The following is a 13,158-nucleotide window of genomic DNA, read 5'->3' as shown; positions in this document are numbered from 1 at the left end:
GAGAATGTTATGGGCAGCACCACTGGAAATAAAACATTTGCTGATGGTTTTAATGAGAGTTTGGTTTTCAGATGTGCACTTCAGTTAAAATAGAGGTCAAGAATTCGTAGACTGTAACTGTGAGAACAAAGGCCAGATTAGGTAAAGGAGAGACTAGAAAGGAAACCTTCACCTTTAGGCCTGGGATGTGAAAGGAACTATGATTCCATCTTCTATTACTTGAGGAAAGAGGTGTAAGGCAGGATATTGTGATACATCTAGCCAATTCTGGATGTCCGCAGAGTCCTCCCTCTTAACCATTTCTGTGCTACCTATTAATAATAAATAGCGAATGTTTTTGAGACTGACTGACTTTTCGCCAGGCCCCACTGTAAAGACTTTGTATGTGTTAATCTTCTTTAATCCTTACAAAGTCTGTATTTTACAGAAGAGGCGACTGAGGCACAGAGTGGTTGAGTGACTTGTAAGTAGTGGATCTGTAATTGAACCTAGCCAGTTTGGTTCCAGTGTTCTCTGAATCACCATGGTATGCTGCTGCTTATTAGGATTTTTATAAAATTAATGAACCATGCTTATGGTTCATGCTTATTAGGATTTTTATAAAATTAATGAACCATTTTATTAAATAATAAAATATTTACCTTAACACAGTAATAGATGCATATAGTTTAAATAGAGTACTAAGAGGTTTATAGCAATACAGTGGATCTCTCCCTACTTCTTTCTTATAAGCACTGATAATGCTTATTATCAGTGCTTCCCCATCTTCTTTCTTATAAGCACCAAGTTTCATCTCTTAGCTTCCTTTCAGCATTTGCTTATCTCCCTATTTCTGTTTTACATATTATCTTTGGATGAGTGCTGAACAGGGCCATTCCCTAGGCTTTTGTTCCACTAATGTAATTATTTTTGCAATTCTTGGTTAAATCCATATTCAGTATTTATACCCAATAAATGTTACACACAACTCGATATTGTCCCAAATTATGATTGTTACCTTTCTTACTTTTTTCTTTTCCTGACATTGTTGCCATTTAAATTTTTACTCTAGTTTCCTCTGTCACTATTGCTGATTCATCCCACGCCATCTAATAGCTTCTCAGTGCGACTTTGTCAGTCATATCAGATAATTTCTCAATTTATTTTTTTGCAGTTTCTGCTTGCCTCCAGATGTGTAAGTTGAACCTCCATTCCAGAGGTTTAGAGAACCTCCATTCTAAAGGTCTTTTACCTTCTTCAGAGAAGCAGTCTCCAGTGTCCCAGTGTTCTGTTGAAGGAGAGTGAGCTTTTACCTAGCACTGGACTGCAGGAGGGGATCCACGTATCTGCATCTCAAATAGCATTCACCCAAACGCCCACCCCCATTCCCCAGCTCCAAAGATCCTCAGGACTGCCAGTTTCTGGGCCTTTGGGGGATTCTGTTGTATGAACAGGTGATTAGCCTGGCTTTCCTCACTTCTGGCTTAGCATTCAGCTTTCTAGAATCTCTTCAGTCAATCATTACTCATCTGTTTACTTTCCTGCTTCCAAAGTTGTGTGCTGTTATTCCTTCCTTTCTCTCTGTCCTTGTGGGTTTGTATCTAAAAATAATAAAAACAAAACTACCTTTTTTTTTTTTTTAAACTTAGTGTTAGATTAGTATTGGGCAGGGAATAAATTGAATAAATTTAACGGAAGAAAACTGCTAGGGGCGCCTGGGTGGCTCACTGGGTTAAAGCCTCTGCCTTTGGCTCAGGTCATGATCCCACGGTCCTGGGTCGAGCACTACATCAGGCTCTGCTCAGCAGGGACCCTGCTTCCTCCTCTCTTTCTGCCTGCCTCTCTGCCTACTTGTGATCTCTGTCAAATAAATAAATAAAATATTTAAAAAGAAAACTGCTAAAATGTAGATTATAAGAAACAAAAGAAATAAAAAGCACTTATGTAATATCACCAACCAGAGAACCACTTCTGCCATTTTGGAGTATATCCTTTCAGTCTGTGTGTGTGTACAAGCTAAGCAGGTAGGGAATGGGTTATGCCATGCATAGTGTTTGTGGGCCATCTTTTACCATGGCAAGACCTGTAAATGCTATTTTTACAAGTTATTCATGCATCTTCTGTTGTCCTTTGGCCTTTTCAGTTTATTCTTACACTGGTAGTACACCAAAATCACTGTTTGAATAAAGATGATATGTAGGACAAGCACTCATTTTTTTAAAAATTTGCTTTAGCCTCCTTTATTCAAAGCTCAGTGTTAATACTGTTTTGTGCCCTGGTGTTGATTCTTAAATTACCTGTACTTCTTCATTGTGCTTTATTTCATCCAGCCTGCAGGTGGCAGAATTGTTTTATTTTTAACAGATAGTTTAAAGGCTAATTATATTTAATGAGTTCCTGCATTGGAAAGAGAGGTGATTAAATGAGCAGCATCTCTCCCTATTAGAGAAGCAGCAAATTAATGTGAAGAACAGGGAGGCACACTAAGAAAGTATTGGATAATTTACTTCTTCACTTGATCTATCTTAACGATTTTTTATGTATTCGCATAATAGTACTATAAATGGACTAGAGCCTGATGCTGAAGCGTTATCATATGTAAACTGCTATGTTTCCTTAATTTCCTTAGGCACAGTAATGGAACTCAGATCTGCTTCATATTAACCACAAAGCAATTTGGTCTGCTTTTATATTTTAAGAGTTTGCATATATTGTTTTTGTTGTTGTTTTAATCTGGAGATCTCTTAGAAGTGATGTATAGAACATTAGTTAAAGGTTTTTTATAATCAATTTTATGTGAAGTATGAGTGTTTTGTTCTTAGCATAAAAGAAATTCTTTAGGGAACAAGAAGTAGAATTAGTATACCATATTTAAAGTTGAAGACAGAATTATTCTGCAGAAAGATTAGAAGAGCAGATTTGAAGAAATGCAGGAATTGCTTACAGAAGCTTATAAAATTCAGTGATTGGTAGATTGCTTGTGTGCTTGATAAGACAAGTAAAACAACAATATACTAAGCAAAAAATTTTAATTTATTGTGTCATTCTGTCGAAGGAAAAAAAAGATTAGGACAGTTCTAGTGATTTTTGAGACTCTACTTTTAAAAATCATTATATTTTAAATATAAACTAGAAATGTACATTGCTGTAGTCATCTTAAAACTTTTTACATATGTTTTTAACCGCAGAAGTACAGACTTTATAAGCGATTAGCTATAATTTGTTAGTTTGCTAGAAAGGATTTGTAAAAGGCTAAGACTAAAATAACTACCAAGGAGTTACACTCTAACTAAAATTTGGGTGTATTTTTGAGTATTAGTTGAAATAACTGGTATTACCCGTGGAGAAGAAAACACATTTCCTTTATTCTTATTCATAGTTGTGCCCAGTTATTCGTAGGAAATATAGTTGGTGCTCATTTCAAGGCCTCCTCAACTTGACAAGAAGAAGGTAGTGGGACGCACTGCTTACTGGAATGAAAAGGGAAGCTATATTTAGTTTCTCTAATGAAATTAAAAATGTTAAGTATAGGCCAAAATTCCAAGAAGTCTAGAAAAAAGCCCAAACTATCTGAATAGAATTGACAACAGCCATAAAGGGCAGATATTAATAATGTGCAGCCTGTCATTCAAAGCTGATATGATTGTATACTTATTTTCCACTGGAAAAATACATTTGGAAAAGATATGTATAATGTTCCAGTCAAAAGAGAATATACTAGAATGAAATATGTACCATTATGAGTAAATTGATGTTTATGTTTTGAAGTGATTTTCTGGTATTAAGAGTAGATTGGCAAATTAATCAGAAAATACATTGCACGTTTTATTTCTGCAGTAAACTAGTATAATCAATCAGGAGTTACGACCAAATAAGAGAGATGTCCAAAATGTCTTTCTTTGGTTTTTGTCACCTTCATTTCAGAGTCCAGATAGTGATCTATTACAGAATTTTTCTATTTTACAGTCATTATTCAGAGAAGCAATTTCAGTTCATCCTTGAAGGGTGGCTGCATGAAGAATGATTATGTTCTTCTTATTTTTAAAATATGAAAATTTTTGAGTTTGTGATGTGGTAATTTGGAAAATAATACTTAATAAATATAAAAGTTTCATAATATAGTCCTTAATGTCAGGAATAATGGAAATGTGAAGGTCTCATAGGTGAGAGATTATAATAAGAGATAGAATCATAAAATAAATATGAATTCTATCTTGGCAACTGGAACCAAGGTATAAAAATACTGAGGAGAGATTTTGTTTTGGAAACGTGATTTAGTGTTTGTCAGAAATTGGAATCTGGACGTAGAATCATTGAAGTCCATTTATTTTGTTGCTTTGAAATGGAGCTCTATTTGACATAAATTTCATATGTATGTGATTATGAAATAGTCTGTCTCATAATACCAGCCTTGAACTTTTTGAAGGAAGCAATATATTAGGCCTTTTTTGGAAGCTGTGTTTTTCAAGAAGAGGCTGACCTCTTACCATGGTGCTATTAGAAGGTAAATTTTTTATTCGCTTCTTTTTAAAACCCCATTTGTCACTGTGAACTTAAAAAAATTAAAACTGTAGGCTTAGACTCGCCAAACATTTTGAAGGCAACTGTTTTTATTTGTTTTCTACATCAAGCCGTGAGAAAATGAAAGAGGCACGTGCAATGTAATGTAGGGGATAAGAAAGCTTATTTTATTGTTTTTAAATGGGGTTTAGTTTATCAGCTTTGAGCACTTGGAATTAAGCATAGGCTTGTTACAGTTCGGATTTGGAGATGTACCACTAATGTTGTTTGCCTTAACATTTGCTAATGTTAAGTTTGCCTTGTGTGTGTTGTGTTTCCTCTAAGTGCATGTCCCTGAATTCTAATTCACTTAAAAATCTGGTACTCTGGTGTGTTCTATAGACGGCACTGCGCTAAGGTCGGGCGTAGTAGTTTGCATTCTTTTCTACCCATTCAGTATCTTAATGTGTCTATTTTAGTCCATGAGGACTTATTTTACTAAAGAAAAAAATGTGCAGATGTTTTTAAGCTATATTACATTCATGGTTTGAATCTTAACTAGACGGAGCTGGGAAATTAAATGAAACTGAGGCGGTAAAAGTTTTAGAGAAATGTAGTACACAGGAGCTGATGGCCCGTGTTTGCCAGTCTCTTCTGTGATAAATGTGTTTTAACAATAAATCACATTTTAATAATAAATACATGTGTTAATAATAATACATTAATAATATATAATAAATAAGGATTTATCAAGAATTAGGATAGTTAGTTGTGGCTGTTTTTCCTCCCTTGTTTTCAAGATATAATGCACTTAATGATTACCTGCTTTCTTCTACATTCAAAATATTCAGTGTCAGTAGTAAAAATGGTTTCTTGATACAGGAATTTTTTTAAGCCCAAGGTAGGGAAAGGGCTTGTTGGGAAATTTGACCGAAGATATGTTCACATGGATTTGAGATGTCTCATTTGCTGTGTTTGGATTTCTGGGTTAGTAGACTATGAATAACCAGTGATTAATTGATGATCTGTGTTTGTAAGGATCATCAATTAATGATGAGAAGTATCTGTGCAGTGTAGTCGAGTATAGCCTTGAGAGTTAGGCAGGAGGAATTCAAATCCCTTAAGCAGTGGTTTGTAGTTGTCTCGTGGATGAAATGGGTGCATTGACTTAGAGTTTAGTTTGGGTCCCACCATGGTTGGGGTATTAGGAGTGAAAAATTCTGCTTTTCTGTCCTTCTTTGAGTTTGGTACCTATTGAGAGAGAGGCAAAAAAGTCAGATGGAGATCAAAGTACCAGTTTCACTGTGGTGGTTTTATTGGATTAGAGGATGTGACTTTGATCTGTGGCCTTTTGCAGTTGGGTTTTCCAGTGTAACCCCATATTGAGATTTTGGGCTTTTGTTTGAGGAGCGTTCCTGTGTATAAAGCAAACACAGATACTTGAATTGCTCCTCACACCCAGTGGGGCCTGATGGCCGGAAGAGAGATAGGCCTGCTATCTGCCTTTGAAAGGCAGGGCCCGGGGCGCCTGGTTGGCTCAGTGGGTTAAAGCCTCTGCCTTCAGCTCAGGTCATGATCTCAGGGTCCTGGGATCGAGCCGCGCATCAGGCTCTCTGCTCTGCAGGGAGCCTGCTTCCTCCTCTCTCTGCCTGCCTCTCTGCCTACTTGTGATCTCTGTCAAATAAATAAATAAAATCTTTAAAAAAAAAAAAAAAAGGCAGGGCCCGTTACACCTTGCACATGGAAGAGTTGAAGGGGAGATGCACGTTCCTTATGGCAGGCAATTCTCTCTCTCTCTCTCTCTCTCTCTCTCTCTTTTTATTTATTACTTATTTTTTTGAAGATTTTATTTATTTATTTGGCAGACAAATATCAAAAGTGGGCAGAGAGGCAGGCAGAGAGAGAGGAGGAAGCAGGCTCCCCGCTGAGCAGAGAGCCCAACAAGGGGCTTGATCCTCATGACCTGAGCCAAAGGCAGAGACTTTAACCCATTGAGCCACCCAGGCACCCCGTCTTTTTTTTTTTTAAAGATTTAATCTACTTACCTGAAAGAGCAAGAGAGAGTGAGCAAGCTAGAGAGAGCGAGCTTGCACAGGTTGGGGGTTAAGGACAGAGGGAGAAGCAGACTCCCCGCTGAACAGGGATTCCCAGGATCCAGGGATCATGATCTGAGTTGAAGGCTGACACTTTACTGACTGAGGCACCCCGGTATGTAATTCTTAAGAGAAAATGAGGAAGAGACTGAGGCAGGTGTGTGTGCTTGGTGGAGAGAGAAGATAGAAGTTTCTCTCCAAATCCTTCCGATATGAAACTCCTTTACCATGAAGCTGTAGGAACTCTGTGCTTGAAGTCACAGTAAATTAGTTCATTTTCCTGAAAGAAATATTTAACCTCCTTTAACATTAGTGTTCAGATCCCTTGTTTTTAACCCTAAAATGTCAATGAAAAAAAAATAAACCCTATCCTGTACTCTTTCACATTTGAAATGTATTAGATGTGCTTTTATAGTGTTTCGCTTTTTTGGGTCAGAGAGTGAATGATGTGAGAGGATAGGTTCTGTGGAAGGTTTCAGGGAATGTAATTTCTTACCATGGCTACTGCTAGGAGTTGGTATATGCTATTAACTGCTTTATAGTATTTGAATATTCATATACATGAATATATATTCAATATATTCATATATATATGTTCATATATATATGAATATATATTCATATAGGATTTTGAATTTAATGTACCAGCTGGGTACTCCTTGAGTATGGTCCTGGACACTGGATGACTATTGGGAAACACATCTGGACAAATACAGAAGAGTGTGTCCTTTTTGATATCCAAGGAGAAAGTAGCTTTGTTTCCCTGAGGGGTCACCCTAGGTTGAGTCTACCTTTGGGGATCCCTAATTGAAATGTTGTATGGAACACAGTCTGAGATTAATTTAACCATGCAGGTTCACTTTCCTGGTCCTCTTTGACAAAGCGAATCTTTTCTTTTCATGCTTACAGCAAGAACCTTTGATTCTTGAATAGTGTAATAGTAGAGGAAAATAAAAAATATAATCAATTTCTTTTTTTTTTTTTAAGATTTTATTTATTTATTTGACAGATCACAAGTAGACATAGAGGCAGGCAAAGAGAGAGAGGGAAGCAGGCTCCCTGCTGAGCAGAGAGCCTGATGTGGGGCTCGATCCTATGACCCTGAGATCATGACCCCAGCTGAATGCAGAGGCTTTAACCCACTGAGCCACCCAAGCACCCCTATAATCAATTTCTTAAAGTCTAATTTGATTACTTTGTTGTAGGTTATCAGAACCCTAGTATTTTTTTTTCTTTCTTTCTTATTTGTCTTTTCCTTTGGTCATTTTACTTGTAAATATTTTTTTATAGTGATGAACGTGAAGGAGGTGGAACATAAATTAGCTTTTTTTTTTTTTTTTTTTTAAATCTTGCATGCATCTGGCTTGAAAATATACATGACTGGGCAACTATGAAAAAGGAATTGAAAGTATTCCAATAAGAGTTCTATGTTGTTAAAAAAATGACAGCTTTATGTTTCCATACTGTTTACTGGACACTTAGTTTGACCACTTGGGAGTCTTTTAGGTTTTAGAGTATTTTTTTTCTCAAATTGAGTTTGATTTTAGCATATTTGAACTTTTCATTGATGCCTCATGAGGTGCATTATTTTTTTGTGGCTAATCTTTCCTTTTTCATTTTCAGCTGATCCCATTAAGATACTGATGCCGTCACTATCTCCTACCATGGAAGAAGGAAACATTGTGAAATGGCTGAAAAAGGAAGGTGAGCAAGTACACTACTAATGCCCAGTGTTATTTCATTGTTTTGGGTTCTTTTCTAATCAACTATATTACACAACACATGAAATAAATCACATCCTCCGCTAGTTATTTTAAGTTTGCTTAAATAAACTTTTCCCATGGTAATGTATAATGTAGGGAAGGTTTTCTGGGTTCAGCCTATTATCTTTTCATAAGCAGAGAATGGTTAAATATTTTGAGACATGTTTTTCTGAATTTTAGTTTTTATACTTAGTTTTTAGTGTCAATGTCATAAATTTGTTGATCCTCTTAAGTTAATTTGTGATTTTATGACGATGCTATCTGTGTATGTTTGTGTGTGTGTGTGTGTGTGTGTGTGTGTGTGTGTTTCCTGAAGCTAAGCAAGTTGATTATAAATTTCATTGGCAAGAACAAATAAGAATAATAGAGAAAACTCTCAAGAGCAGTAGAGAAGGATTCTAGCCCTCCTAGATTGTGAAATGTATTACTATGCCTCCATCATACAGAGGGACAAAGGAATGATTAATGTGAAGGCATCTGGAGAAGGAGACTTTGTATTTCTGGTTGATGCTTTCTCCCCACCTGCCACCTCTGGTCATTGCCACGTGTGGCAGTAGAGTAACCTTCCCCGGTGCAAGTACTGACTGGGGACAGCTTCCTTCTGCACTTGATATAGCTGTGTTTCCGTCTGCTTTACTCATTCTGCAACATGTTTAACTTTTGTGGAGGAAAGAGGTTGTTAGATATACAGAGAAATGGACCATATGAGTTCCCACAGCCGTTATTATGCTTCAGCTTGAAAAATGATGAATCAAGTGTTAAAAACTGAAAGAGGAAAGCTTAGTATGACATGACTTGGGATGCCATATCTGATTCCAGAGACAAGCCCTGGCGAGGACTTGTATGGTGGACTTGGACACAGATGTTACCCAGGCAAATGCTGGTATTGAGTGGTCCAGTCTAGCACTTGTAAAATAACATTGAGAGAGTTTAGGCAGTGGACAAGAATTCAGTCTGACAGTTATGCTGTGATTCCAGGAGATAGAGCCATTCATGGTTTCACTTTTGCCAATGATGACAGATGTGGGGATTGGGAAGAAGGCTACAAGTATTTACTTCTGAACCGTGGCCAAATAAGCTTGAGAGTTTAGGAGGAGGCCTCAGTTCTTTGAGGGAGACTGGGGTGCTATGTAACGCAACAAGATAGATTACAAAATGGACCTCACAGCAAGAACTTGGTACTAGAGATTAGACCAATATGGAGATTAGGAGGTGTGGTACAGTGAGGCTGTGCAGATGATTATGACTGGTTCTTGCTGTGCTAGATACCACATCTAGTTGGAAACACTACTTAATTCTGTTGCTCAGTGGGGAATATCTTGATATGTCTCCTTTTCGTTTTATGACTAGCATGTAATTGGAACATACCCAGCAACACAGTAAGTGGTTGATCAATAAATATATTGGCAGGGGAAGAGTAAGCCAAAAGCAGGAAATGTTGACAGGGATCTAAGAGAGCTTTGGAGATGAGGTACTATTTGACCTGGCCCTTGTAAGGGTTTTGTTTAAAAAAAAAAAAAAAAAAGATGTGAAAGGCCATCCTGGGTAATGTTAACATTTTGGCAAAGTGTTGGAAGTGAGATATCATGACATATGTTTTGGCAATAGTAAGTAGTTCAGGCTGCATTAAGGGCATAGTGTGTGTGAGGTCATATAGATTATAGGAAGGATATTAAATACTAGTCATCAGTTTGTCAGTCTGTGAGGGTCTTTATCCTAAAACCAAGATATAGCCACACTCATGGTTATTTTATAGGAAGTGGTTTCTGTGTGCTTTCTTGAGCCTTGTTTGTGGCGTTACACGGAATGGAGAGGCCCTAACGGCAATCTAGTGTCAAGAGCAAACTCTTAAGTCATTTAATAGCCCCCTTTTCCCACTCACATTGGAAAGGTAAACCCTGAGGACTTTGGGTCACTATGACCATCTAAGCAATGGGGTAAGGCTTCTGCTCACTACTAAATAGAAAATTATGAAGCAAATTTCTTAATGGTAGGTGGTGCTTAAATACAAGAAAGGGGAATCATCAAACGCTAGCAGCACCCACAGTGGTGAGTAGGAATAGGAGCCATGTGCCCCATGGGGACCGGAATTGGAAAGAATAAATGAGATTGGGCACAGGTGTTTTTGAGGGAAGAGAGAGAGAGCAGGAGGAAGGGAAATCAAGAAGTTAGGTTTAGGCTTTGATATGGTAAATTTGAGATGGTTATTAGACATTGAAGCCAAGGTTTTGAATGGATGATTGGTTGTAGGGTTTGAAGTTCATGAGTGAAGACTGACTTAGAGATAGAAATTTGAGTGTCATCAGTATTATATGGATGGAATTTAATGCCATATCATAGATAACAGGTGAATTCATTTGTTTGACTTGAGATCTCTGTGGAATAAAGAATGCTTACTCCCTTGAAAATTTGCTTTCATAGCCTGCCTCATGAGGCTTTGAGGTCCACATTTATAATACTTGCATTTTCTGGGAACCCACAAGTGGAGGTAAAGTCGTTCTAGGCTGATAATCTTTCTGGATTACCTGGCAGAAGCCATTATTTTGGAAAGACACAGTGTCCAGTCCAAGCCGTACAAGATTACTAGATAAAGACCCACTTATGAAAAGTTCACAATCTTAAATTTAATAATATGCATAGGAGCAGTCTTTTAGGAGCAAAGGTCATGAGGCATAACAAGCAGCAGGTCTAGACCTACAAGAACTTCAGTTAATTAGAATTACTAGATACATAAAACTGTCTGTCTGAAATGACTACACATGGAAGAGAAGGAATTGGAAATCTGAAAAGAAAAAAAAAAAAAAGAAAATCTGAAAAGAGACACTCTCCAAAAAGTTTAGGCAGATTTGAAGAGGACAAACAGAACTTCTAAGAATGAAAAATACTGTCTATAAAATTAGAAACAAAAAACTTAAGGTTGGGTTGAAGTGTAACTGAGCAAAGAATTAGTGAACAGAAGTTCAACCTAAGAAAATAAGTTTGCATGCAACCCAGAGAGATAAAGCAGTAGAAGATATGAACTAGAAGTTGAGACATGAGGAATAAAATGAAAATCACCCAGTAATCCAATAACAGTAATTCTAGGAGGAGAAAAAATTGAATGAGGAAAAGGTAATATTCAAGGCAAAAGTGACAGAATTTTCTAGAATTTGAGGAGGACGTAGATCACATAAATGAAAGAGCCAGCACTTCATTAGGAAGTACTCTGAGCAATTGGCTCTGCATGGCTGCTATCTTTCAAAATAATTACCAGTATCTAAGGAAGTTTCACCTTTATAAATAATGTAATCAATTGGATTCTATTTTTAGGTGTCTTTTTCCTGATGAATTACAGAGCTTTGGCTGTTTCCACATTCAATATGACAGAGTGTTGCTGTCATTACATAATAATTCAGACACAGAACAGCCTTTTAGAGTTATTATAAAAAGATTAAATTTTTTCACATTTTGAGGCAAGTAGATAAGAAGGATTCTTTGGACCGCATTTATCTTTCAGACTTCTAGTTCACTGGCAACCTGATAACTTATTCACATCCATTAGAATACAGAGAGTATGATGAAGAGCCAGGAGACATATGGCCTCATCATTCTGTTCTTTTTTCCTTTTGATGACAATGTGCTATTTTCACATAGGACAAGCCAGGATATGCTGTAAGCCCCTGGAGCATGTTTCCCTGAAGGTTGCTCTTCACATTGTGTTCTGCCAACTGAAGAGAAATGTTCCTTTACTAATATACTATAAATAATTGAGAGTAATCTTAATCTTTGGTCCTTAGTAATTCACCGTCTTCTTTCTTTAATGATCTTTTAAGCATAACTTACTTTTCATTAACATTTATGTACAGTACACATGTGACTGTATGTTTAAGTATGTGGGGGGCTTGATACATTTATGATAACTTGGTTCAATCATTCTGTATTAAAAACATTTCAGTTCTTGTATCAAACTTTATGTATACAATTTTGTCTTATTAGCTGCGTTTTAAAAAAATTTGATCTTGAGATCTTTTTAATGCATGGTCACTGTTATTTGAAACAATGAGTTTAGAGGATTGAATTTTTTTTTCATAAAAAAGAATAGTGTTTACCTAATTATAAATCTAGTTTATTTTTAAGGCTAATGATCTGATAACCTTTAATGGATAGCAGTTCAGCCTTACAAACTTAATGATTTCTTAGAACTTGGAAATTCTTTAATTCACAACTATTATTACTGATGCTTTGAGGGGTGTTGGGAGGGTGTGTGTTTTAAGCTAAGGTGATAAAGGTTCAGTGAAAAGAACTCTGGCCTGGGAATCACAGTTTGTCTTTTGGGGTTCCCACTTTGCCATGAAATATCCAGGAGTCGAACTAGTTAAAATCTAAGGTAATATTCCTAGCTTTAGAATTCTATGATAACTCAATTTCATTTTGTTTTGTCGGTCTTGGAAATATGCAGTAATATATAAATTTTCCCCATTTTTGTTGATCTAATGAATGTTAACAAAGCAGTTTTCTAATGAATGTTTTAACACTTAATTTTAGTCTGGGATTAAGTAAAGAATATGCATTATAAAATTGGTGGAGAAGATACTTCAAAAGTGATAGGTAACATGTACAATGTCAGAATCTCTTGAAAGGTAAACTGAACTCTAATTCCACATCTTTTTTTACAAGTTTGTTATTTGGAGGGGAAAATGTGCTTTAGATATTTTCAGTTTAATGAGCATGGATATAGCTTATTTTTTCATCAGTTGAAATCAAATCTGTTAAAATAACAAAAGGAAGAAAATAGTTGTGTGTCCGCCCTTTTGTGAGAGAATATTTAAGGGTATGAAAAACAC

At 36.4% G+C, this 13,158-nt stretch overlaps 1 protein-coding gene across 1 annotated transcript in view; it reads left to right on the top strand.

Moving 5' to 3' along the window:
• Window positions 1–13,158, top strand: part of PDHX (pyruvate dehydrogenase complex component X) — a 68,766-nt gene that overhangs the window by 9,443 nt on the left and 46,165 nt on the right. Inside the window, exon 2 of the mRNA XM_080815785.1 lies at window positions 8,196–8,276. Coding sequence (XP_080671911.1) covers window positions 8,196–8,276 — 81 coding nt within the window. The remainder of the gene's footprint in view (window positions 1–8,195; window positions 8,277–13,158) is intronic.

Source organism: Martes martes (assembly GCF_963455335.1).
Source record: "Martes martes genome assembly, chromosome: 10".
NCBI lineage: Eukaryota > Metazoa > Chordata > Mammalia > Carnivora > Mustelidae > Martes > Martes martes.
The sequence above is the reverse complement of the archived record's forward strand: the minus strand, read 5'-3'. Positions and strand labels throughout refer to the sequence as shown.